Source organism: Neodiprion virginianus, chromosome 2, assembly GCF_021901495.1.
Source record: "Neodiprion virginianus isolate iyNeoVirg1 chromosome 2, iyNeoVirg1.1, whole genome shotgun sequence".
In the NCBI taxonomy this organism is placed as follows: Eukaryota; Metazoa; Arthropoda; class Insecta; order Hymenoptera; family Diprionidae; genus Neodiprion; species Neodiprion virginianus.
Window position 1 is genome coordinate 38,867,313 of NC_060878.1, and position 26,622 is coordinate 38,893,934.

General features: G+C 43.7%; 1 protein-coding gene across 7 annotated transcripts in view; it reads left to right on the forward strand.

The window, feature by feature from the left end:
* Nucleotides 1–209: 209 nt before the first annotated feature.
* LOC124297359 (uncharacterized) overlaps nt 210–26,622 on the forward strand; it is a 103,819-nt gene continuing 77,406 nt past the window's right edge. For 2 of the 7 annotated variants that reach the window (XM_046748290.1, XM_046748296.1), the window contains exons 1-2: nt 210–432; nt 6,971–7,887. In XM_046748290.1, the coding sequence (XP_046604246.1) occupies nt 7,638–7,887 (250 nt within the window). In that variant the 5' untranslated portion in view covers nt 210–432; nt 6,971–7,637. Of the gene's footprint in view, nt 433–1,070; nt 1,083–1,217; nt 1,386–6,168; nt 6,613–6,970; nt 7,888–26,622 lie in introns of those variants that run through there. The other 5 variants (XM_046748293.1, XM_046748291.1, XM_046748295.1 and 2 more) reach the window with 5 other exon arrangements.

The window sequence follows — 26,622 nt, forward strand, 5'->3', positions numbered from 1 at the left end:
GCACCTGCAATACCTATTATAACATAATTATATAGAACGGTATACGGGGTGTGTATGTGTCCCCGATGTGCAGCGCGGCAATCGCGAGGCTTCGCCCGGTCCTCCGGATCCGGAGGGTGCCGGGGGTGAGTTTTAGTTCGCTGATTCGTCGGCAGAGATCCCTCGGCAAGACGGGGTTGCGCGTGCCAAAGGCGAACAGTCCGCTTCTGGCTTTCGCGTACGCACGGTGACGACATCGCGTTTCGAAATAATCGCGCGAAAACCGGCTTTCGCGAAAAACTGCATTCGCGATAAGGAATCCCAGCCAACTCGAAATACGTATCGGGGGTAGAAAAATTATACCGGTACAAATAGCCTCCAGGCAAAAACATTTTTGACAACATGTTTTTCTCCTGTTAAGCTGGTTGGACCGAGGTCTTCGAGGGTAGAAAAGTAATTATTCGAATCCCGAAATAGACATATAAATTAGTTGCATAAAATTACGTCGGAAAATTTGTGCGAACAAAAAACACACGTGGTGACCAGCTTTATTCGGCGAAGTTTTGCGCTTGTGTGGCGGCTTTGACGGTTGAATCTTAATCCTGGAACGGAGAGAAAGCGGGACGAATGCTGGAGAGAAGTAGTGGAGAGCGATTAAAATTCAACTCGTTTAATCGCGTGTATACTTTAGTTTCCGCGGTAAAACGCCGCCCCGGATCCCCGTCCTCCTCGTATAATTTGTTTACGTCAGGTTATAACTCCCGTTTAAAGTAGCGAAACTTTCTCACGTGCTGCTGCAGTGCTTAAGGTTCCCGGGGTTCTCGCTGCATTCCCGATTCTCCAGCTCGATCCGTCTTTTTGTTTTTTATTTCAGCCCATCAGGATCGCCTTATTCAAATTTCTCTTCGATCGAACCGCGTCAAAAATGCGAAGACACGGATGGACAATCAATCACTAAGTGGATAACAGAACCGGTCAATATTGAAAGCTTAGTGTCGTACAGGTGAAAAGCGATAACGGCGAGTCGGATGAAATTTTGCCGGAAGATTTTTTCTCCCCTTCCGACACGTGCGTTTTTCGCTTTAAAATTCGTTCTCTTCCGAGTTCGGGTTTCGGTCTCAGACCGTCGATAAATTTCAATAGTTCCGGGCGATTTGTTTCCGAATCAATTGGGCGGCGCGAAACATTTCTTCCGTCAAAAGTTACACACACGCGTCTCTCGGAGCTGAGTTAGCCCGTCGTTAATAGGACGTGCAAATCTCCTCGGGCTAATCTTTCTCTATTTCTTTCTCTTTCTCTTCATATTTATCTTTCTCCACCTCACCCCGTGAATTTCAGCCAAACGTCATTAGGACGATAAATATCAAATGAAATGGAATCGAAGGTGACAGGAGCTGATGAACGTGGTGAATACTCGAGATTGCAATTATCAGCCGATTTCATAACACCGGAATAAAAAAATTGCGAGTCAGTATCTTCGTGAAAATGAATCAAGTGACTCGAATCCTTAGTTCGGTCGACTCGTTAGATGCCTTTTTTTCAAATCCAGCGATTCCCGGAGTCATTGTAGATTTATGTTAGAACATAGATAAGCCACTCGCAGCTTTATTCGCTGCTCGTTTTTCGCTGATTGCAAATGATCTCTCGTAATCTCTGTCCCCCTTTTTTTGCCGCAATTAACTGCCTCAGTCTTCCGTTTCTTTTTTTTTTTTATCGTCTCCTCTTTCGCTATCTCTCCGAGTTTCCCTTTTCGCATTGCATTGTACCGTCCGCTACTACGAGGTTGATTTTTTACGATCGAGTGAACGGGGATAGAGATAAAACGGCGACAAGGAATCGCGATGGCCGTTAAAACGTGTGCACCATATTTCTGATTTTTTTTATTTATAATTTTTAATTTCTTTTCCTACAATCCCTGCTCCTTCTCTTCTTGCTCGCGTAATAATTTTCACTCGACGATAATGACGTCACTTGGGGACGCAGACAAAAGAGCACCGACTACGGGAACAAAGTGAAAAAGTTGGCAAATAGAAATAATAAAGGAAATGCAAAGCTGGCGCGAGCACTGCAGCTGTCGGTATACCTGCGGTGCATCTAATATACTTGGAACATTCAGAAACTCAAGGTGAAGGGGGTTGGTTCTGTTCGTTCGGGCGCGAATCGTGGTCGTGCTCAAGTTTTAATTAGTACTTGAAAAGAAGGGCGAGCGCTGGAGAGGGAGAGAGAGGAAGGGAGAAAGAAGACGGGGACCCGTAAAGACGAAGAGAGATTTTAATCACCGCGCAATCTACAAGCCGTATCGGAGAAAATTATAAAAGTAGAAACGTCACCGCTACGCTTTTCGGACGATGGAAATACGATTTTCATCGAACATCGCGTCTACCCGTGTACCGTAAAAATACAGACGTATATCCATGTATCTGAGACGATGCCCGATCACGTACTCGATCGGGGTTTACGTACCCCATAAATAGTAAGTCTACGGTGGAAAATATCGAGCCGATCTGAAAAGCGGCGCTTCGACTTACCGCTGAATTTTTCACTTCTCAGGATCACTCTCATTTCTTATTCGACGGAGCGTCATATCGATCTGACTCATTTCCTGTTTTTTCAAATTTTTTCCCCCCCATACATTCGAGAAGATTGAAATTGGATTTGTGGCGGGCGATTAAAGTAACGAGGATTCCCCGCGGATCCGTGAACCCGTTGAGATTGCCTCAGCTAGCTTGTCTATTTTTGCCAATTTCACATCACCGGTGATAATCTATCGTCAATAAAATATCCCCGGTTGAAATTCGACGCGATCTTGATTAGCCGGGGAATAATCGGTCGCTGTATTTTCATATTTCCGTAATGAAATAAATAAAAGTTTGAACGCAACTGATATATTATTATTACTTATCACCACTTTCCTGGTTATTTGATTGACATATTCACGTCTGCGATACGATGGACGGTGAGTTTAAACGATGACGATATTTCCACACCGGGTGCGGAGTGCGAATAAATAGATAAATGAATGAAAGCGGGTGAGAGGAGAAAAAAGAGAGAAATAAAAATAAAATAAAAAGTTCTCGACCCCTCGCGCGTGTGCGGCCAACTCCGAAATAGGGTAGAACGGAATTTGAAACAAATTAGCTAACGAGATCCACTCGCAGAGATCAAAGGGGAACTGCTGCAGGTTTTTACCGGCCAAACGTTTTAGGGGCGGCTGTGAATTCGGCAGCTGGTCATCCTCGTTGTGTAGCATCGGAAGAAAGGAAAATAAACGAACACGATTGAGGAGAAAAAAGGCTCGAAATCGAAATTGGGAGAAAAAGGAAATCAAGCTTCGTCGATATCCAATCGAATTCTCGGTCGTATGAATTATTTTCGTTTTGAAACCGGGATTTTTACTCACTCTCTTTCTCCCTGCCTCGCTTTTTACTCGGCAACCTCGTCACCCGCAAGAATTCATTCGAGCGAAATAAGAAAGAGGAAAATAAAGAAATAAAGAATGACAGAGAGGAAGAAAGAAAGAGCCTCAGATCGGGGAGCGATGAATCAGACCACTTATTACCCCGTGTACATAAAGAAAGTCTTTCTCGTTTCCCTCCTCGCTGACTGTTAAAACAACATTTTTGGTAGCAGATCGGATTGGCCCGAGCCCGAGCTCATTTCTTGTCTTGGAAATACGACGTTGGGTATATACGCCAAGCCACCCTCATAAATTCTCTAGCTTTTCCCTTATTAATGCCTCCCGGGTTGTCAGGGTCGTTGTCGCCCCCCTCGCCCTTCCGAAACTGGTCCGTCAATCCTTTTATTCTTATTTTTCCTCGCTGTCTCGCTACGCCAACAACAGGTGAAATCAGGGCGCGTGGCGTTTCGGGGATTAATTAATCCGAGACGCGATAGCACTGATCCAAATACCGGAGAGAGCGGCTTGTTTCCTTATTCTTATTTCAATAACAGACGTTTCAACGATTCCGACTCTCGAATTCCACATTCCTTACAATTTACGTGTATTGCGAAAATTTTCAATCATAGATATTCGACGTTACATTTAGCACGGTAAATTAGTTCATACAATTGGTCAAAATACAAAATTATTATCAGACAAAGAAACGCGTAATTCTCTTTTATCATTATCTCAAATACATTTTTATCCACATCGAAACAGAATCCTACATTGTACTAAAAGCCTCGAATGTTTTCCTGTTCGCTAAATGTTCGCCGAGCTTGAATCGGGCAGATTTACATACAGACACGTGGGTATAATTGTACTATAAGGTGAAGAGCAACAATCGGCCGGCGTTGGTCGCCGTTTCGTTGAACGGTTCGGATTGCAGCCGGGCTGGAGGCGAGGCGAAGCTAAATGTTCAAGGGGTGGGTTTTAGCACTGAATCGGCCAAGTGCCGGCGGTTATATCGCCACTGCGCATTCATAATGTCGATAATATCCCCGGTTACGGGGGCATGTATGCATAATCCGTTTCATCGCGTTGCGGGAATTTGTAACGGTACGACTGCATTGCGTATAAAATTTTTAAACGCGAGTACAAACATAAGTAAAAAACAAAATGAAATAATAAAAAAGAGAATAACCACGAAACAGGAGGGAATAAAGATAAAGATAAATAACATCCGTCTCCCTCGAGCTTGCAAAGTGAGCTTCTTCGTCCCGGAACTCGGGTCGGATCAGGCATTTTTACGCGTCTCTCGTTGTCCCCGAGCTTGCATTAGCGAGGCTGAAACCCAACCTTAGGGATTTTTAATAGCTCAGGTAATCCTCGACCTCGGGCTGCAGGTGCTCGTTTCAATTCCTTCGTATTTTATCTTCCCTTCTCTCCTCTCGCCGGGAACTCGATGCGCGTTGTCACCGGCTCGGCATTGTTCAAACTTTTCCAAAAACGTGATTTTGAAAATGAATAAATTTAGCGAACGGTGAATTACGAAGAAAGGTAAGAGGTCAAAGCTTCGTAAGACGCGAACAACTGTTTTCCGCGTCAGGATAAATCTCCGCCTGTCGTTTTCAGCGCAATTTCCTTCCCTGCGATTCCGCAGCTGTAAGCTGCAGAGCCGCTCGTAAAACTTGCCAATTTGTGTAGGCCTGTTAACCGCGTAAGTGAGTCGCATGGGAATGCACCGGAGTGCAGCCGGCGGTCGAGGGTTGCGTTAAAAATAGATAATCCGATTCGCGTAATCAAGTTATCGAGTTTTATTGAGTTTGACCAGCCGCCTCCGCGTGTTGCCTCGGGTTGTCCCGGACTCGCACTTCCGTCACACAATTCCTGCACAACGCCACTGCGGTGCCTGCGCGCATCGCAAGCTTGCAAGCACGAAACTGCCTTTAACTCGGTGTTTCCTCCGACTGAGAGTGAAAATTTTCACCGTATACGATAAACGGAACTTAAACGTACCGTTTCTCATGATTTCAACTTGCGGATAAATTCTCGCAAATATACCGTATACGTAAAATACGCGGAAGATCGCCTTGCTGAAAATGTTAAACGGTGAAGTTCGAAACGCGCGGTCCCGAACAGTTCTGCACAGGTGTGGCTGAAAGGCGTGACGAGTAGTGAGGTAAATTGGAACACTGAAATTACCGGCATATGAAATATGCAGGCTAGAATTGAATGCGGAATCCCCCGGTTTTAATGTTAAATAATTCAACACCGCCAATCGGTGAATTATACGAAATACCGTTCGAGCGTATCCCGTGCAGCTCCGACACCTGCCCCACACCCTCGTTTCCGGAAATCGATAATATATTTTCCGTACGCACATACAGGTAGTTTAGTAATTAATCGCGCGGTCAGAATACTCGGATAATGAAATCGAGTGCCGTGACGTGAGAGAGAAAAAAGAATAAAATAAAAAAATGAAGAAGCAAAAGCGGGAGAAATATATAATTAGCGTTTGGCAAAGGGTGTATTCACCTCCTGCTTCTTAATAGCTAGTCAAATTGACCGTCAACTTCCGCCCGGCACTTGACCTTAGACTCTGATAATTTTGGTCTAACATCGAGGCGGGCTTTCCGTTTGTTAGCAAAGGGTCAAAGTGGAACGGATGGACGTCGCGTGGGAGGTTTGAGGGTATGGAAAATGTGGGAGGTAGCCGGGCTAGGCTCGGACGAAAACTGAGCGATTGACCCAATTCTAGCCACGAATTCAGCCGCCCCTGAAACCCTGAAAAACCTACTTGTTGTAATTTCCTTCGAGAAAGCTACTCGAGTACGACAATTTTAAAAAATATGCGTATTTTCGTCCCGTCGCTGCGTCGAAAGGAGTGAAGGTTGAAGATTCGAGTGCTCTTTTCGTCGGCGATGGTCAATTTTCGATAATAGGCTGTAAGCTGGAAATTGTCCTTGAGATTTCTGTTCATCGTTATGCGAAGTAACTCAATGACCGTCTCCTTGACTCGACGCGAATTATAACTGAGATCAAATACGATTTTGTATCACGTATAGATTCGTTTCGCCGGGTTGATTTCCTTGATCGAGGCTGTGACAATTAATCAAACTCCAATTTTCAACTTTGACCGATTCCAATATTGTATAAGCCTTCGAGGAAAGTCTTGACGTTCACTTGACAAATCCCTTTTGTCGTGAACTCTGACGAAGGTTCATTGCTGGGCGAGTTTCGAGCAGGATTATGTAAGAACCATTTGGGATTTTTCTTTTCCTCGTCTTACACAGGAATTTTATCCAAGTTGTCGAGTTTTCGGTAGACGAGAGAGCGCCTTATTTCAACCTCAAATATATATTATAGAAAAGTTTTCCGACACACGCATTTCCATCGAATACTCAATGTTTTTGAGATCAGATCGTTTTTCAGATATTCAGAATAAAATTCCGTTCCCGTTTCTATGCAAAATTAGCATCAAATTAGAGCAAATCATTTTAAAATTGAGATGAAATTAAAAAAAATAATCTTCGAGGTCCTCGGTCCCCGTAACTTAAATGTACCAGCCGCCGATATAATCAAGCCTTGCTAATTTCACGTTATCAACAGAACACCGTGCGGAGGGCAATTAATTCGGGATAATCGTAAACGAAAGAAGAAGGTGGAAGAGAAATAAGAACCTGTTAAAACACTCTCGAGGTGTAAATAAGCTCAGGATACAGCTCCAGGCTCGTCGAGAGTACATAGACGTACATATACATATATACATAGGTATGTACACGGGAGATTAAAGAGTAGAAGCGGGTCGAAAGTTGGGGAAAAGTTTACAGTGAAAGTACCGAGCATGCGGGAATCCGCGTCAAGCGATGACCGGCTCGCTGCCGAAGGACACGTTTAGAGCCGTTTAAAGTTATAACCGACGGAATAAAAAAAGCTGCGAGGCTAGAGCTTACCGCTATTTTCCGTGGGTCCCAAAAGAGTGAAAAGTGACCGTGCCTCTTTCCGCGTAAAACAGGATGAAAAAATGATGTGCTTTAAATGCGGGGGTTCGATTAGTTCGGAACTGGGTTAAAAACTGTGGTAAAAAGGAGAGAAAAATTTCAAACGAAAAATCCCGCCAGTCCGAGAAGCTTGCAATTTCGAATAAGGGATGGAAAAAAACGTGGCTATTTTACCTGACACCTAGAACGGGTCCTGAGGGATCTCGACGCTGCAGGAAGCTGGAAGACGGACTCTTGTAGGAAAAAGGGAGACGAGGCCAAGGAGGAATCCGGAGATGTGCTGCTCCGGCGAAGGGCCCGCTGGCTCTGGAGGGTCAAACATGACCCGATGCGGCGTCGTTTGCGGCCTGGCTGCCCTCGCCGCCCTGACAACGGCGCTCCTTGGACCGGCTTGGCTCCACACCGAGGAACGTCTCTTCGTTCCGAATTTACCCCAGACCTTTGCAGCCTCCGTAACGGTCCGATTCAAGCTCGGTCTCTTCAGAGCTTGCCCGAGTATCGTCAAGCCCGCGAATTTGACCGCCGGTAAGTCGTCTCTTGTATCAATGATTATTGTTTGATCGCAGGCGAATGGGAACCTGGTACTATTATATTATCGATTGAAATTGAAAGTAAAAAATCTGTAATAAATTCAAGGACAATTCCGGGATGTATACAGGACATTTTCAGGTTATTTAAGGACATTAAAGATAGAGTATTTCCAGGACACAAGAAATATTCAAGGGTAGTTGGATTCCAGGACTTTTGAAGGATGAGTAACATTTAGGGACATTTTCAGGACCTCTGGACACCATTTTACAGCTTCGGGTGTTGAGCTGTGCTTTCACCTTCGTCACTTACAGCTTACTTTAATTGGTATGACCTTTGCGATATTTGCCAAGCGTGGCAGTGAAAATGTGCCTGATGAATTACCGTTAATTGACTGTCGAAGCACTCCGAGGCTTTACGTTATAATTAGCACAAATAAGCTTACAGTCTTAGAAACGTGATGAAAATCTTCAGATATTTGATTATTTTATACTTGAGGTATACTTCTGCGATGAGAAAGAAGGTTTCCAGTTTTCGTGCGATTTTTTTTCATAATGAAACAAACACCGGAAACAAGAAAATAGTCGAGATTTTAATAACGTATTACCGATCGTGATTACTATTAAAAAAATAACTTACCAAGAACGTTTTAATATTACTAATAAAATTTCCAGCAATTTTTCAACGTGACTGAGAGTTGAGATACGGCGAAATTAAGATATCAAAAAAAGATACCTAGTCTTAAAAGTTTGTTCTTATCGAAAGTAGATTAATTGAACAAGTCTGACTATATACTTAAGTAAATCCGTGCAGTACGTGAAGATTCCTCAAAAGAAACTTACGCAGTACAATTTTCGGTGGTTAGGCCGTGCAGAACAGAAAGATAAAAAAAATAAAAAAAAAAAAAAACAGATAAATTTAAAGCTCGGTAGATTTTTCCGAGCAGCGCCACCGTGTTGAATTCCTTTAATACAAACATCGTCAGAGGAAAACGACACGTTTCGTTTCGTGTAACTGTCCATGCAGGATCGGGGCGGGCAGGGAGAGAGCTAATCTCATCCTCGCGGCCACGTTTGTTTTGCTCAACTTTTTCTTGTTTGGCGCAACGGCGAAAGGGGGGGGGGGGGAGGGGTCGGGGATTTGGGGAAATTTCACGGGGTAGAGAAAAGGCAGCCGAAGCCGGGGGCGAAAGGTAAAAGGTGAAATACAAAAATGACGAGATACGTAAAAACAAATGTCGTTGTAGTCAGCGGGGGGGCGCGTACAAGCCACGGAGCCTCGGCTCAGACGATGACAGCGTATTTTTCTCCCCCTTTCACCCTTCGCCACCCCTTCCTCATCCCCGTTCTCTTGCTTGCGGGATCTCGCAGCGCTCAGACTGCTTCCAGCCCCCGCGGAAGCTTTTATTTTCGCTCTTTGACCGCCCGGCCAGTTCGCCGGGACAGGTATAAAGATATTTTCTGATCAACCTCGCGCAGCAGCGATCTTTCGTTTTCTCTCAATTTCCTACCTCCGGTTAGCGATGCCCCTCTACTTCCGTCCAGCTGCTCCTCTTTATTCCCTTTACGATTATCCTTTCCCATAATGGTAGGAGGAAGAATTCCCATGTACCGTATTCTTGTATAAGCGAGTCACCAAACAAAGCTTCGGCAAAGCCGAACACCGATCTGACAGTGGACGGAAAATTTGACGGACTCGACACGCTGTCAAGGTCGAGAGTGAATTCAGACCACTTTTCGGCGTTAATTGCAAGGCAGTTGCGTAATCGAGTTTAGCAGAGTTTCCAAGCTTAAGCAGAGGGCTGCGATCATCGCGAGCGGTCCGAGCTTACAACTTTTATTCCATTCCCCTTCCGGCAAGTTCCGATTCGCTAAAGTAGCAATCTCTTGTTTCCTTTATTCCTAAACTTTTCCATCTCTGTTTTGTCTCGTTTTTTTTATTTTTTTTGGTTTTTTTTTCTCCACCCTCCTTCTCCGCCTCCTCGGTCCATCTTCCGCAGGAAGAATGAGGGCAGTTAGAGTAAGAAACTCCTCTGCTCGTTCCGCGACGTTCCTGCATTGTGTATCCGGGTCCAGGTGGAGGTGAATTCTCCGTCTTCTCGGGCGGACCGCGGATTAATTTAAGACACCAGCGAGCAGTGGCTCGCCGGTCAAATTGATTATGCAGCCTCCCCAGAGGGAGGGAGGGAGGGGGGGAAGGGGGGCAGAAGAAATCTTGCTTACAATTTGGCGGAGCGAATAATTTTCAGAACAACGTCGTAATTATGAAAACCTCGGTCGCGTCACGCGTGTCACAAGCACAAGCTCAAGAAGACGTCGCTAATTAGGGAGAACGCAAGCGCTTGACGCCGGGTATTTTAGTATAATTAGACGATTTCGGTAACTCGTGTAATTAACACGAATAGAGAGCGTTCGTCGAAGCGACGACGTTGCAGGGCGTTGTTTCACTCGTAGCTCGACTTTCATCGCCCTCGGCTGATGTTGTAGGTACTCTACGGGAAAAATTGCGCCTCCACTCCCCCCCCCACCCCCCCCACCCCGGAGTTTCGTAAACCTCGGGCGTGCAAAATTTTCCAAGCACAAATTTCCGCCCCTCCTGCCCCCCTTTCCTTAAAACCCTCTTCGTCGCTTCTCTCGAGCTATGCTAAATCCGCAAGTTTCTTCACGAGGGTGGTTTAACGCGCGCGCTTTGTTGATCTTCCCGTTATTTCCCCGGGGCCAAAGTGGTTTTGTACAGATCTCCGTACCTGCAGCATCACCAAGCGATTGCGCGATTTGTCAACGAATGACAAATTGCTTCGCTCGCTCTTCGCTTCTACCAAGAAAATGTGATAAATTATTTATAGATGCAGAAACAGCGGTGACCAAATTAAGAAAATTCGATGAAGTTGAATTATCCGAGAACACGGACGACGTTCGCACACCGTTCGATATCACCTTTCTATATACCCTTGCGGAAAGTTTACCGGATGGTGTTTCGCTGGCCAGGATTCTCGGGGGACTTCCTGCTGCCCGACGGCGAAGACGCGGAGACGCTATGTTTGGGATTCCTGAAAACCCCACGGGACATGTTTCTTTCGGCTGTCAAGAGGCGAAAAGTTTATTCGATCCTCCAAGTTCTCTTGCAGCGGGACTCGGTCAGCGGCCAAAGAAATCTCGGACAATTAGTATCGATCGGAAATTACTGATCTCGAAAGATCAGCGTTCAAAGTTCGAGTCGTCGCTCCGTGGAATGGAGGACAATAAAGAAAACACGTTATACATCCTGTTTTTTCACATTATTCACTTATCATCGCCGATTTACTGATTCTGACCAAGCTTCGCAGGCTTTCGGGAAAACTTCGTTTTTTATGATCACATTTTATGTCGACCTGACCCAAGCGTGTTATTCGGCTAGTGCACAGACGACAAAACCATTAATCTCTCTCACGACCACCCCCCTCGTATCGATGGAAGAAACAATTTATTTGTAACTCATAATTCTTTCCCTGATCGTGACAATTTGACAGCGTAATGAATTTTTTTTTTTTTTCGTTTTTTTTTTTTGAATCGATTCGTGCATGCGTGGGAATTTTTTTTTATTAGTTCAGTTCGACAGTCCTCGAACCCTTCCGTCACGCACGTAAAGCTCTGCACGATTATTTCGTTAATCCCTCTACAGCAATGATTTTCTAAATTCACATTGAAAATAAAACTCGTTTTTTTTTGTAATTCGTCACTGATTTTCCATTCAGCATGGAGGACTTGTTAAAGTTTTCGTGACAAATCTTACTCAAGGATTAAAAATGTACGGGTGGCTCGGTAAAATATACACATGTACCTAGTTCTTGAATTCGTTTTTCCGTTGAACTGGAGAACGTTATTTGAAATAAAAAAAATAGATAAAAAAAATTTAACAACGAAGGTCTGCAAATCCTAGTATCCATTTTCGTCTAATTCTGAACGATGTCAAAGGTGATAAAGTAAAACAATTGAATCCGGACAGGCTGGGGGTTTAGTTTGAAAACAACCGCAGGGTAGGAGAGAAATACGAGGAGATCGAAGTAATGGCCGCAAAGCCTTTCAGACCTCTCGTCTTTCCTCCAGTGTTTGCTGGCTTGCTCTTCTATCTTTCCTTCCGTTCCTTTTTTTTTTTTTTTTTTTTTTTACGGCTCCCGAATCCCGCCCAGAGCTCTGTTAGCTTTCATTTCCTTTTTACTCTCGACGCCCTCGAGCCTATAAGCATCTTCTGTTCTAATCAGCCCGGACTTAAGCCAATTAAACGCGTAGCTGTGGATAAAAGAAGAAGAAGAAGAAGAATCCGAGAGCATATATTCTCCGTTTGATTACCGAATAGGAACAATAGCTGATGTTGATATAGCGTGGTAGAAAGTTATCGAGAAGAGGGTTAAATTCCGCTACGACTTCATCATCTATCATTTTTCCTATCATTTGAAAATTTGTGGAAATCTTGATTTTATTGAACTCAGGATGCGGAGGATTTTCACAAACGACTGTCTTTTACAGTGAGAGCTGTCAGAGTGAATATAACCTGTAGGGCCCAGAGCTTGTACAAAATATGCAGAATTAGCCTGACCGGGAACCTGAGTAAAAGTTTTCGTCGTTTCAAACGAGAAGGACGTTCGTAAAGGAAAGCAGGACTTGTCGCCGTGAGCAACTGGGCGTCTGAAATATTAATAAATAAAATTTCGAAACTTTTGAAATCCAGGTACACACACCGATACCCGTCAGAGAGAGAGAGAGAGTGAGAAAAACAGAGTGGCGAAGAGTACGGGTACAGCATTTTCTCTTTTTCTCTCTATCCGAACAATTCGAAAAGTTATTCGCAGAAGCATGGAATGAAAACAACAGCAAAATACTTTCAAACAAAGAAGAGAGAGGTTCCTAGCTCTCTTTTTTCTTCCCACCTCTCTTCTTCTCTTTCGACGTGACACCGGTGTCAGAAAGGAATGGGAATGAGGGAAGAAAAGACGGTTCCCGGTTAGCGAAGCTCGATCTGTTCCTCCTGGTCAGATACTCACCACCGCATCCGGTTGTTTCTTGCACCGGAAACCAGAAACGAAAAATAGCGATTCCAAGTTTCCATTAACTTCGAATCTGCACTTCCACAGCTGAATTTCGCGGTCAGCTTTTCTTCTCGACAGATTTTCGTTTCCTAGTTTCAAAACCAGACTTCTCTTATTCGCTTACTTCCGACCAACAGTCGGGGAAGAAAATATTCGAATTATACAAACTTGTAGCATTGTGTTGTAGATCCTCGAGAGGATTATAACGAGTTTTGATTAGCTGTGCTTAAAGAAGACTTTGGCTGGATTGAGTCGTAATTTTTTCACGCTTCAACAGCCTTCGGAGTAGGTTTAAGTACGGATTATTGATCAAGGACAGCGCGTCCTGATTTCGCGTAAAAATTATCGGACGATGAGAAAGCGGTCGTAAACTCGAATTTTATTTCCCAATGCAGAATATCGTTATTGCAGAAAGAAGTGTTACCCGCGGGGAAACGACAACAGCGATAATAACGACAATAAAATTGTCGTTCTCCACTAAAACTCGATTTCAAATCCTGTTTAATGTTGTTTCATAGCTTAGCCCGATTTGCGACTCGAGGTACAGTTTCATTCGCAACGTCACACTTTTCGCTACCCGATTTTTACAATTTTTTTTAATAAAACTTTATTTAATTCGGATACCGTAATGCGCTGTAAATGCATTCTTTGTGCACCTAGAGAAAATCCGTGGTTGGTTCAAAGCAAGTCTGAACAGGGTCTTTTGAATTTTCTAAAAAAAAAAAAATCGCGACATGTATTTCAAATGACGAAAAAACAAATTTGTTCTTACACCTTTGTTTTCTTGTTCTTGTTTCGATGTAAGAAACTCGGGTTTTCAGATATCAAAAACACATGTATGTAACAAAAGCGACAGGAACCACCTTTCCGATTATCTTGTCGAAAAATATCCCAATGCAGCCAAGAAAATGAGGAAAACATATTTAGAAGTTGAAAAATAATTACTCATTGGGTCCAATTTCAGTTTTTCAATTATTGCGAGGCCGCACATGATGCGGTATACTAATTAACAATATTCAATTGTTTCAAACATTGAACTAGAACTTCAATCTGTAGCACTGCTCGTTCCGATACTTATCTAGCGGCGGAGGCACGAGCCATGTGACAACGAGGACACTTTTTCCCTCAGCGACAAAATAAGGGAACTTTGTTCGGAGCTTTTCCCCCGAGAAATTGCATTGCTTCCCATATCGCGGAGGAATTGAACGGGAAAACTGCAGCGTGCGATCAACTCGCTAATTCCGACTCCTACGGGCATCATCAACACCGATTCAACCTCGTCCCTGCAGGTATTTCGGGGGCGGGGGATGTTGTAGCGAGAAAAGCTCAGCTTTTATTCGGTCAATTTGCTCCGTGTCCTCTTTTCCCTTTCTTTCCCTCCGCTCGCCATGGTTTCGGCGTCACGGCGAGCTATTAACGTTAAATTTCATCGGCTAGCTTTTAGCACTTAGCGGAACGAGCTTATCGCCGCCGGGATTATTCAAATTTTTATTTGTCCAACACTGGCGGAGACCCGTTCGACTAGCTAAAGTCCGACCCGAACCTCACTGGCAGATCCGCTTTTTCCTCTTCAATCCGAATAAAATCTCGACTAGAAAGCAGCATTCAAACGACCCTCTTACACCGAGTGAAGGGTGGAAGAGAATCCCAGATTTCGAAACAAGGGATGCGATCGCCGTCGCGATAAGGGATCATCGCGGAACTAAGGAACGCGGATATGTGGCTGCAATACGACAAGTCCTGCAGGATCGGATGGGAAGCCGACATTTTTTGCGGACACATTCCCCCGTCAGGAACAAGGCGCCAGGCGTTAAAACCCTCGCTCCGCGCGTCTGCGAAACTTTTTTTTAACGATCTTCAAACACCGCCGTCTGCTACTTTAGGCACCATAAAATTGGACGGTTCCCATTTCACAGGCTTATCGACGATTGTAAACTGTGTCCCATTCTATTCGTAACACTGCGGAGACAGAGTTTGCAAGCCAGGCTTTACAGTTTTCGAATGTAATTTCCTGTTTTCGTAAGTTTTTTAAAATTCGTAATAATAATACTCGTTGTAAAATATTTTTTTCCTGAATCCGAAATGTACATTGTCTCATCTAACTTCACTATCATTGGCGCAAGTAACACGACTGGAGATCTTTTAAACGGTCTCTTGCTAATTTTTGATTCGCGGTGTTTCATCAGATCCAGCGATACAGCGAAAAATGCACTGCAGGGCAGCGGAAAAGCTCGCTGTCCACTTTTCTTATCCCAAAACACGACGACTTGCTCAGTAACTTCCTCCGCGAGTCGGATAAATTTTCATCACCTTAATGTGTAGCAGCCCTTATTTTTTCCCCCCGAGCGAAGATTGAGATCGAGGATCCAGAATTTCGTTTTCGAGTTTTAGTACCTGTGGCTCGTTACGGCGTTGGAGTTCGTTCAGGTTCCTCGGACGCACGTAAGGACATTTTCGCAAATGATCCGGGCGCTCCGGGAATTCGTCGGTAGCGAAGTAGCTGCAATTTTCACTCCGATCATTGATATTCCGGGGCGAGCAGGCTGGCTCTGTCTTTCTCGAAATTTATTCGGAATTAATACTGTTCTTGCGTGTTTAACATTTATCCTCCAAAAAAGTTCTCCGTCTTTCTCAGCCGGCGCTCGTCGCGACGTCTAGGCTCGGAATTTTAAGCAACCGATTTCGGAAATTAGGAAGATTTGATCAGCCGCTTGAATTACAAATAACCCCATTACCGCTCCCGCATCCCCTGTTCCTCAAACCCTCCGCTTAATTTACCCTTCGAATTTCCGATCCGCTCAGCTGTTCTCTACGAAAATGGAGACCCGTTGTCTCTCGCTAAAAATCATCACCCACGATGAAAACAACTCGTCATTTCACGTCGCTGTCTTCGAGGCGTCGCGCCGTCGCGGAGACAAGACCATTCGTTGCTTTCACACTTTTAATGCACTCCTCGAACGAGCTTCCGTTTTTTTCTTACACCGAGACGAGCTGGTCTCACCTCAAGTCGAGTTCTCAGAATTCATGTCATCGAAACCTAATCTTAGACGGTGATTATAATTCCTCAGGTATGGCTAAAAATCCAGATTCGAATCGACTTGAACGATTTGACTGACTGATTTAGACGTAATCATGAAAAACTTGAACAACTTACCCAAAGAAACTTTCAAAAATGAAGTTAGAAAATTCGGAATCTCGACCTACGCGGTCATTCCTCAACGTCTCCCCGACAGTATAACCTGAATTCGAGGATCACCTAATTATTCGCATTCAAGTGAACTCGGCGTTTCGTTTATATCCGCCTGTTTGTACTCGTACAGGTATATATAACGTGAGTAGCGCGGTTAACATGCAGATTATTCTGTACCGTATTTACGTTCCGAGTTCTCTCTGCAGACTCCGCCTACCAACGAAGCATTAACATAACATTAGCTGTTTGCATTAATCTGGAATACATCAGTCGGCGGAGCTGCAGAGAGCGAGTGAGAAAGAGAGAGAGAGAGAAACCGCGGCGTTTTTTCCCCCTCGAAAATCAACGAAAACGAATGCACCGCGTAGCGGTGGCCGCAAAAACAGCCAAGAGCACATCGCACGTACGCTTTTCACCCTCTTTTCTCCCCCTCACCCCACCACCACCGCCATCGCCCCATTTGCACCGCGTAACCGTACCGCCGTGTCTTCTTCTATAGCTGCATCCTCGCTTCTGTTCCTCGCGACTCAAACGAGACTGCTAAAGCCCTCGACCGTTTCCGCTAAGCATCTTAAGTTTCCCAAGATCTGTTGTACCTTGTAGGTATATAAATTGCGGTGAGGGGAAAATTATACCCATTTCTTGCTCTGGTCGACGCTCAGACATCGTTGCTCAGGGTTGTTCGTACTTTTTCTGATCGTCATAAATTATACTGACGTTTCAAGTCCCCTGAATTTTCCCGCTATTTTGGGGTTTATATTCAAATTTTGTAATATATATGCATCGCAAAGTGTGTCAAAATAACCTGTAATTTTCCAATCTTTCAGCAACCACGACGACGATCTATGGATCGAGAAAAGTCTGAGAAAACCTAATCCATCGTCCATAGTTTTTTCCCAGTATAAATCATCGATTCTTTATATACAGAAAATAATCGCATTAATGTGAGAAAAAGATATAGTTCACTTTTCTCTTTATATGAATTTTAGTCAACATGATCGATGAAGTTTCATGTTACAGACGTCGATATGATCTGTCTTCACGTTATAGTAAGAATAACGAAACAGGATATTTTTAGGAGACACGTATTACATCCCTTTTCATTATTCAGTAGTGATTTACCACCGTTGAAGAAGTAACAGCCATCACAAAGTAGAAACGAAGCTTTTTTTTAGATCCGTCAAAGTTTTCATCGGGGAGTCAATATTGGCTCACGCGTTTCTTGTACATTATATATAAATATATATATATATATATATATATATATATATATATTCGCACGTATAGAGAAGAGAGGGAGAAAAAGGAGAATCGAGTAGCTGGAATAAAATAACTATAACAACTAAAATAATGGAATGAATGTTCCGCAGGAGGTAATTAGCCGGCGTAACACTGTTCCTCCTTCATCAGCGAGTAATTTTATCATTTCCGTAGTCTCTATCATCCCGAGGCGGGGAAGGACTAACTTTTTTCCCCAATCTAGGGCACGCGGGCGGGTGTTCGAAGGGCGTCGAACGGACGGACGCAGCCCCGTAGCAATAACCAGGTTATCGCGAAACAGATTCAGGGGTGACTCTGTAATAAGACGGGAAGGGCAAAAACAACTCCCCGCGATATGAATATGAAGAAGTAGAGAAAGAAGCCGAACTCGGGGGAGGAAATTTGGCGATCCGCGTCTCTACGTTGAATAAAGTGAAGTATAGCTAACGAGCGGAAGTGTTATCCACATTCCTACGAAAGGTCACGTAGCTCGCGCCTTTTCCTCTTTTTTTTTTCTTCTACTTCTTCTTCTTCTTCTTCTCCTTTGGGATTTAGAAATTCGACGTCGGGTGGTTTTCCCTCCACTTCTACATTTCTGCAGGGTGTGCGAATATCTTTCCCCCGAGAAATGGACCAGCCGTCGGTTCTTATCGCTTAACCTTTTCAGGGTTCAGACTTCATCTTGATCATCTTCCCACGATTCCACGACTTCCTGCCCGACGATTCCAGCCCAATTATCACTCCCACTTGTTAACCATTATAAATTGCGGTTCGAGTAGAAGAATCACTTTTGGGCTGGTCGGAATTACGATTGTTCGTATTGTAGCGTTATTCTCGCGTGCCGAAGTGCTTAAGTCAAAGGCACATTCATTCGTGTACGTACAGCACAATTGAAATTAGCGACGATTATAATTGCTGGCTAAAGCGAGCCGACGTCCCACGGTTTTACACCCTTTTGTTTGCATTTTGCTAATCTCGACGTGACGGCCCCTCCCTAATTCTATACACACACCGACTTTCACAGAACTTTTAACCAACGACTCAAACGCATGCATTTGTCGCGACGTTAAACTTCAGACTAACTCCACTTTTGGAGTGTGTAACAATTACACCGCATATTACGTAAATAAACTTTTGTACGAATCCATCAAATTTGTGGTTTCCAAAATTTCTAACACTCGCCGCATAAATCTTTATCTCCGACAAAAATTCATATTTTTCGTAAGCACCTGTCATAAAATGATTTCACGGTACAAATTGCAATACCGGATGAAATTTCGCCGAAGGATCGATACTGCGCGTATAACACGAACGTACACGTATAGGGCGTTCTGCATATTGCTGGATTTTGCAGAGCGAGTGCGTATTGACGGGCGGTGCCATTTGGATTAGCATCGGCGGTGCTGTATGGCAGGGATCGTGGAGAACTGGTCTCTGATAGTCCCAGCGACCAGAGCGCAGCGTTGTTCTCCGTGTTCCGTGCAATCTGCAATCGCACCGAACCTTGTCGAGTACAGACGAGGAGGCAGATGGTGCGACTACATTTATAGCTCACACGGATCTAGGAGCAGCTTGCGCGTTATAAGCACCGTGAATTTATCCCGCTCTGCAAGCTCTTTGGAGTTGGGAATATTTCACCCGCACCGAGGGTTTATTCTCTTTGATCAAATGTAAAACCGGTGCGTCATTACGCCGGAGAGCAAAAACGGATTCTGAATTAGTGTTGATTTCTTTTTTTCTCACAACCTTCGCAGTTTTTTTCGCCTTTCTAAATTGTGCAATAAAAAAATTCCTCCGAATATCACTTTTTCGTCACGTGTATTGCTGCACTGGATATTTTGGCTTTTGTTTCGGATTCTTGCGTATGATTATCCGGCTCTTTGAAATATCGATGATCGCGGTTCGATATTCTGTGACCGATAGCAACACCATCGATGAATGACTTTGAACTCTAGGTACAGACTTAAATTTACGTACATAGAATGTCATTATAAGAAAAAATTCGATTCCTAAAGGCAAGTAAGTAACTCAATATCCCACTAAAAGCATCGACACACAAATCATCCCTGCCAAATTCGCGACGCGTTTATTCTCCAGAGTTTTTAGCCAAATACGCTACGGAAACCGCGTGATCCATCCGCACGTTCCGTAAGTCGATAACAGACGCGTCAATCTCGAGCAAAAATATGAAAAGTGGTTTTGTGTTTTATTTTTTATTTTTATTCTTTCTTCATTCACTTGAAACTTGGAAGCCGTTTGGTTCGTCATGATTCAATTCTTTCCTTCTCGCACCAAGCCACGCGAGACATAATTTTTTTTTCTCTCGTCTGGAAGAAGTTTTCAAATAATCCGGTGAGATCTTAGGGTTGAAGCTGATTTCTTCCACCACATGCGTCAGGAAAATTCCACACCTACAGGCATCAGATACAATGCAATGTAAAACGCAACGCGTCATTTTCATCTGTCACACGAACGCTGAGGCTTGTGTACCTTTTTCGATCGCGTGTGTATTTTACGCGAGCAAAGTCAGCGTCTCCGCCCGGCGTTACGTATGAAAGGATAATTTTTTTGACGCTCAGCCGGGCGCGCATATTAAAAGGTTTAATATCTCGCGGATGAATGGCGTGGCTGCAGTCCGGAGGGCGGCGGCCGTCGGGGGCTGTAATTTTATTAGAAAACGGAAATTACGAGTCGAGAGCCCCTCGGTCTTCGTTTTTCGTTTTTCGGTCTTCGGCCGTCTGCCGAGGCGACGCCTTGCAGCCGGGCAAATTTTTCCCTTCCGCCCCTCCGCGACTGGAGACTAATAAAAGCCCTTTTATCCGCCTCCGGTTTCTCTTACTTTTCTTTTCCCGTTTCGGCCGCGCTTCGTCTCTTGATCGAGAATATTTTCACCGATCAGCAGATGTTTTCGGCATCGTTTCCAGCTCAGCCCGGCTCGTCTTTCTCATAAAGACGATCGGTTTATACAAATTTTATCAACATTCCCTTCTTGACCCACGCTTAACGGGTTCCCGTAAAGGCATGCTTTCCGCATAGATCTCCTTGTTGCTTTCCAAAATCACGTTTTATCGCTCCCCGAAGGCAAACCACTTCTCCTGCGGCAGAGCTATAAACACACGTCGGACGTGACGTCGGACGTGTCCTCGAACGGGATGCGAATGCCGGATTCGCTTTGCCTGAAAAAAAGCTGACCGATATATTTCTCGCGCGAAAACAAGAAACGAAAAAAAAAAAAAAAAATCGTCGAAAAGAAATTATACGCGGTTAATTCTTTTGTGCTGATAATTTTCGATCGGACTCGGTGATTTAAGGCATCTTGCCAAGAGCACGTTTTCTTTAATCTGACATTGAAATTTTTAGGTGAAAAAAAAAAAAATTTCTACAAGTTTTTAATCAGATTTAAATAAATTCGTGGAAAGTCGTGTCATGTACAGAAAAGAGGTTAAAAGAACGGCGGTAGAAAACCGCGGGGAAAAAGCTTGATAAATTTGTTTCTTTCTCTTTACTTTTTTAGGTAAGGAAAGAAAAACGAGAGAAGAGAAAAAAAAAAAAATAAGAAAATTCCCACCGAGAGAAGGATTCAATATTTGGAGACGGCGGTTTGGCCGGGAATCGAGACGATTGATCCTAACGTAACTTTTCGGGGAAACAAATAACTGTCCGAAAAGCCGAACGCAGGCAGCGTCAGTCAGTAAAGAAAGTTCGCAATATATTTCACCGCGGCAACGCGGGGTTTATTTGCACGTTTTTTGCGATGCGTGCCGAGACGAGATCTCGGTGGGTGTGTGCATTTAATACATATTACATCGAGGCAATATCGGTGGTTAACTGTCAGGTACGGTCAGGTGGTACCGGAAGAGCCAATAAAGCTCGAATTCCGGTATATACATATACGTACGCAACGCCGGCTGATTGGCAGAACGGGAAACGTCAAGAGCGTTGGAGTAATGAAATTCCAGACACTTTCCAGGACTCCCTGATCCCCGTCCGTAAATGCCGTTCGCTCATTTTCTCAATGCAGGCGCTTCCAACAGGCCTGAGATCCAAGTTGCAGAAATCGTCTTCGCCCAGCGATCGAAACCACGTTTTGTTCCAAAAGGTTTCGCCCCCGATATCCACGTACGTGTAAAGCTGAATAGTTAATCGAAACGCGCGCAGATTACTGCGAGAGTAAAATTGCAACTGTAAAAATTACCGCCGCGCTCTCGGGAAAGAAATGAAATTCGAAGGAAATAGAGAGAGAGAGAGAGAGAGAGAGAGAGAGAGCTGGATTATTGGCTTAGCGTTTATTTTATTCTTTCGTTGTTCCTCTTTCGCTTTTCTTTTCCACAGATCCGCGGGCTTAATTTGATCGAATTCCTTTCCTTCTTCCAATCTTGTTTCATTCTCATCCGCCAATTACTGTGTAGATTTCCAATTCACTTCTGTACCCATAACCCACCGAATTCAATTGTCTCACACTAACACGCACCAACCGTTTTTCCGCTAGAGTGGCCGCGTCGACTCGAACCTCTATAAATCGGCGCCGATACGTATACATATACAATATATTTACATACATATATACAAATTGAATCACCGGTATGAATATACATACATACATACATATATATACAGTATATATATATATATATATATATATATATTCATAACGGTGATTCAATTTCGAGCTTGAGTAATTATTGAAGTTGTACGATCGAATTTTTCCTGGAGGTTTAAACTCGCTATATTATAATTATTATCATATCTATAACCTACACGTTGTAAAATTCACTTTGGAATTTTACTTTTACTTTATCTTAAGACCGTGAAAAACTTTCGCGGCTAAGCACAAAGAAATCAATTTTCGTATGGAAAGCGTAAAAAATGAACAAGTTGTGGAAAGAAGTATTGAAAGCACAAAGTTTGTTTTGCAACGTATGTAATCGAGGTCTGCGGTGGAAGCGGCTCGGCTGCAGGGTTGAAAAAAAAGAAGAGAAGACGAAGAAAAAAAAAAAAATGTAAGAGAAAAAGAGAATGAGAGGCTTAAATTGATTGTAGGTACCTCTGTAGGAAAAGTTTCGACCATGCGTCATCTTAATTGGCTTAACGCTGACAAGTTACAGCTATGCGACAGACGTTTTTAAGTGCGAAGTTGAAATTATTACTGAATTTTTCTCACCTCGTTTTCCAACTCCTCCCGCTTCTCCGCCTTTACCTCCGACAAATACCCTTGTAGGCACATCATAAGATTTCTCTCAAACTTTTTCCGAACCCAAGGATTATAACGGACGAGAGTTTCGCTCAAGAATCATCCACAGCTGTTCGACATTACGATGCGGTTTGAATTAACTCGCGATTCAGTGGCTTGAGTGTTGAATTTACGTGAATGGAAAAAAATTTCGTTTTACTTTTTTATTGCAAACGCTTCTGGCAGCAGCGGGTAATCGAATTCTATGCGAACTGTGTTTGCACGAAGTGATTTTTATTCATTTTTTTGTCCTCCAGCTTTTCACCGACCCTTCGTCCATCATGCAGGCAAAAGAAAAGTATTTTCCTCGGTTTTATTGGCCCGCCTTGAGGTTTGAAAAAGTCTCGTTTCTTCTTTTATTTCTTCTTATTTTCACCCTTTTTTCACCTTTTTCTCCTAACCCACGGTTATCGAGCTTGTCTTGCAAGTGTCAGAACTTTGGCGCAAGAATCCTCGACGATTCCGTTCCATACGCAGACATGGCGATTCCCCCAATGCTCAAGGTCCCGTCTTTTCCCCGAATTCCCCGGGGAGAGTTTTTCCTTAAGTTTTTTTTATTTTTATTTGCCGATATCCGCCGGACCGATTCGTTCGCACTTCCTGAATCGTCTCAGCAACGCGAATATCTGGTGTCTTTCAAATTACGTCTTTTCACTTCCAAGAGTATAAAGAAACAGACGCAACGGGGATGCAAAGAAATTAGACGTCTCAAATTACGTCCACCGTAATTTCGAGTGACTTTTTTCACTGATACAACTTATGAAAAAAATTTCATCACTCAGCGACAAACTCCCTGCATGACGCACAATATGCATAAAGCCCGCGAAAGCTCGTAAGCGGGCATTGTTGCCGCCGCTTTCTCGGAGCGTGGCGTCCTTTTTCGATATAAGGATGTATCTGACGTCAGGTACGGTCAGGTCGAAAAATTTTATAATAAAAAATATGTCAAGATTAAGATTCAAAAAGTGCAACCGAAGCTATCTTGAGTTGGATCTGTTTAAAAAAATTCTTACCATCTAGGCATGAATTCTATAAGTAAAAATTATTTTACCAAAAAATCTATACAGTTCATCCAAATTTAATAAAAAATAGCGCATTCTGTTCATATAAATGAATGTCGTTCGAATCCTGCCACGTGAAAAAAAGTAAATTATTCCAGGCGTGTCAGTTGCTGAAGAAAAAAACCGTCATGAACAATCGTTATATATCACGGATGATAAATTAACGATTGAAACTTAAAAGAAAAAAAACGCTTTTGTCTACAATTTAAATCACGACGATTTGTGGGGAGAATCTAGTCACAAATGAAACGAGCTACTGTTCATTGTACATAGAATCGGACAAACGATACAAATTTATGGGATATAAAAACTGTAGGATAAAGTGATTTCTCTGATGTTGTTGAGGTATCTAAATGATCTCGCGTTTATCGTTGAAATTGAATGTTTAAAATTTTTTTCTACACTACGGTGACGTTTTTTTTTTTTTTAAACAAACGCAAACCAGACTGGCATCGGTGACACCTTTGTAACTTTCATGTATTGCCAAGTGTTTTCTTCGAATACCACACCTCACGTCCCATTCGACCTTAAGGATTCCCTCGAATAGTCTTGCTCTTAGAGAGGCAGCAGCAGCAGCAGCAGCAGCAGCAGCGGCACTTCGTCAGTCAAGTCATTAATACGGCTGAACTGGAACGCTAGGTATTGTTTGAAGTTAGTCTATTAGTTTGGCTGTGTAATTAGGGCTGTCAGGTCGAAGGCGGGAGTCGCGGCGAGGCCGGGAAAAGGGAGGGAAGATCGGGCAGCGCCTCTGTCCTCCAGGGTTCAACCTGCTCCACTGATTGATGATCCTGGGGGCGCGTGACACCCTTACAACTCCCGAAGGCGGCTGACGGGATGCCGGCGTTTTCCGGGACGCGGACCGCCGGCTGCACCGTCAGAAATTCGGCCAATCTTTGCCGTTTAACGTTCCTCCTTGTTAATTCACGGTCCGTCGTTGATTGATACTCGTGAGGTAATTAAGCGCGAGCGCTGCTCATCGGCTTTAATTGGTACCGCGTATGCGAGAAAGAGAAAAAATGTCCTCTTCGTTCGTTCGTGGATCGAATGCTCGGATGCTCGTCGTCTTGTTCGACGACTTTTATATACACCCCCGTGAAATAAACCTGCGTTTATAACGCATTCCGTTTCATGTATAATTAAAGTTCGTCCCGCTGTCAATTTCCGGGAGATCAGGGATTTCCTCTTTATACTCTCCTTTCAGCCGGAAGCGACATGTGCTTCCCCGCAAGCTTTGGGACGAAATTAATACAGCTTTGCCGCTTCGCTCGGTAAAGGAATTTATATACATTATATCTCCCCGCCCTTTACGTAATTGAAATAACTAACGCCCGTCACAAGCTGCACGCTGCACGGATATTAGTTTGTTTTTCCCTTGCTCAATTTTTACCCGGGAAATTTATATATTAATCCTGCAGCAGAAAAACAGCAAACTGCGTTGAATTTATCACGTCTGAAACGATGTGAAATTATTTTCACGCTGCTTTCGGAGTCGGAACGGTGTTGCGATAGTGGATAGAAGCTTCGTGTTTACTTGAGGCAAAAATTGAACTTTGTACAGGTGAATTTTGAAGTTCACGTTATACACATGGGTAGAAAAGATTCTCGGCACTGATCCCGAAGCGAAGGGTTTCGCTTTTCTCGTCCCGGTTAAATAAGAAAAATGCGATAGTGGTTTACCAGACTGACGTATACGAGGAAATATAGTGAAATTGAAATTGTGCCGCAGTAACACACATCTAGTGGATTGCCTGGATTCAGCTTTGCGCCGGAGATTGTTGTCTGCAACCGATGCGGGGAAAAAGTTCAAGAGAGTGCATCGCAGACAGTAACAAACAAGCAAACAAATAACATACAGACGGAGGAAAAGAACTGATCCAAACTTTACGCGAACGCTGATCCATCGTTTGATTGAATTTTTCCAATACTCGAAGTGTCTGAGTCTTCGGAGGACATCCTCGATCTTGAAAGTTGATAAAAATCGCATTTCTCAATCAACGAATGATCAGTCAGACGAATCGAACTTTACAATGTTAGCTGAACCGCGTGCATAGATTGCTCTCGAATTGAAACTCTGAAATATTCAAAGAAATTCTGTGATCGTGAGAGAGAGTTGTAAGCAAACTGTACTATCCTTATGTCTAACTATGGGTTCATTTCCTAGTTAGATCCCTCATAGGAACACAAAGAGAAGAACGTTCACCCTGCCTATCGCCATTTTGTGATACACACGTTAAAATAGAGTTTCTATCACCCTAAAACATCGACGTCTGAACAACGCTCTCAGATATTACACGAACTATGGTGCCTGCGGCGATAGTTATCGGAAGGTTATCTATCCTCCAGCCTGGTTGGAACGAGAGGTGATCTGTTCGTATGGAATGTCCGCACTCGACGCCACGTCTCTCCAGTAATTATAAACTTTGTCTTTGAGTGTACGGGGCTGGTGTGTCCATTCATCGGACGAGTAATTAGTTGGTAGTTTAACAGGGTCTCTCTCTCTCTCTCTCTCTCTCTCTCTCTTCGGTACGCAGCAAGTGTACACGGTATTCCTATTTGCGTAAGGTTAGCGCAGAGTGCGCCGGACCATCGAATTATATGTAGATACCAACCTATACTATGCGAGGGCGAAAACTTTGTGCCTTGCTCTTTGAAGGTTCCTGACGTTATATTTCTCCCGAGAGGCGATCCTGGAGGAAAGGTTACTTTCAGATAAAAGCGTCTATAGCTGTATTGTAAATAACGAAAGGCTGCTTACTGCGCGATGAACTTGATTATTATAGGCATACAACGGAGGGCCGAGAACATAGCCGGGGCGTATTTGAATTTCCTTGCTGACTGGGAGTTACGGACGGGTTATGGGGCGATGACTATTCCGCGTATTATCATAATACCATCCCCTCTTGATTTGCCTGATTCACGGACGGAT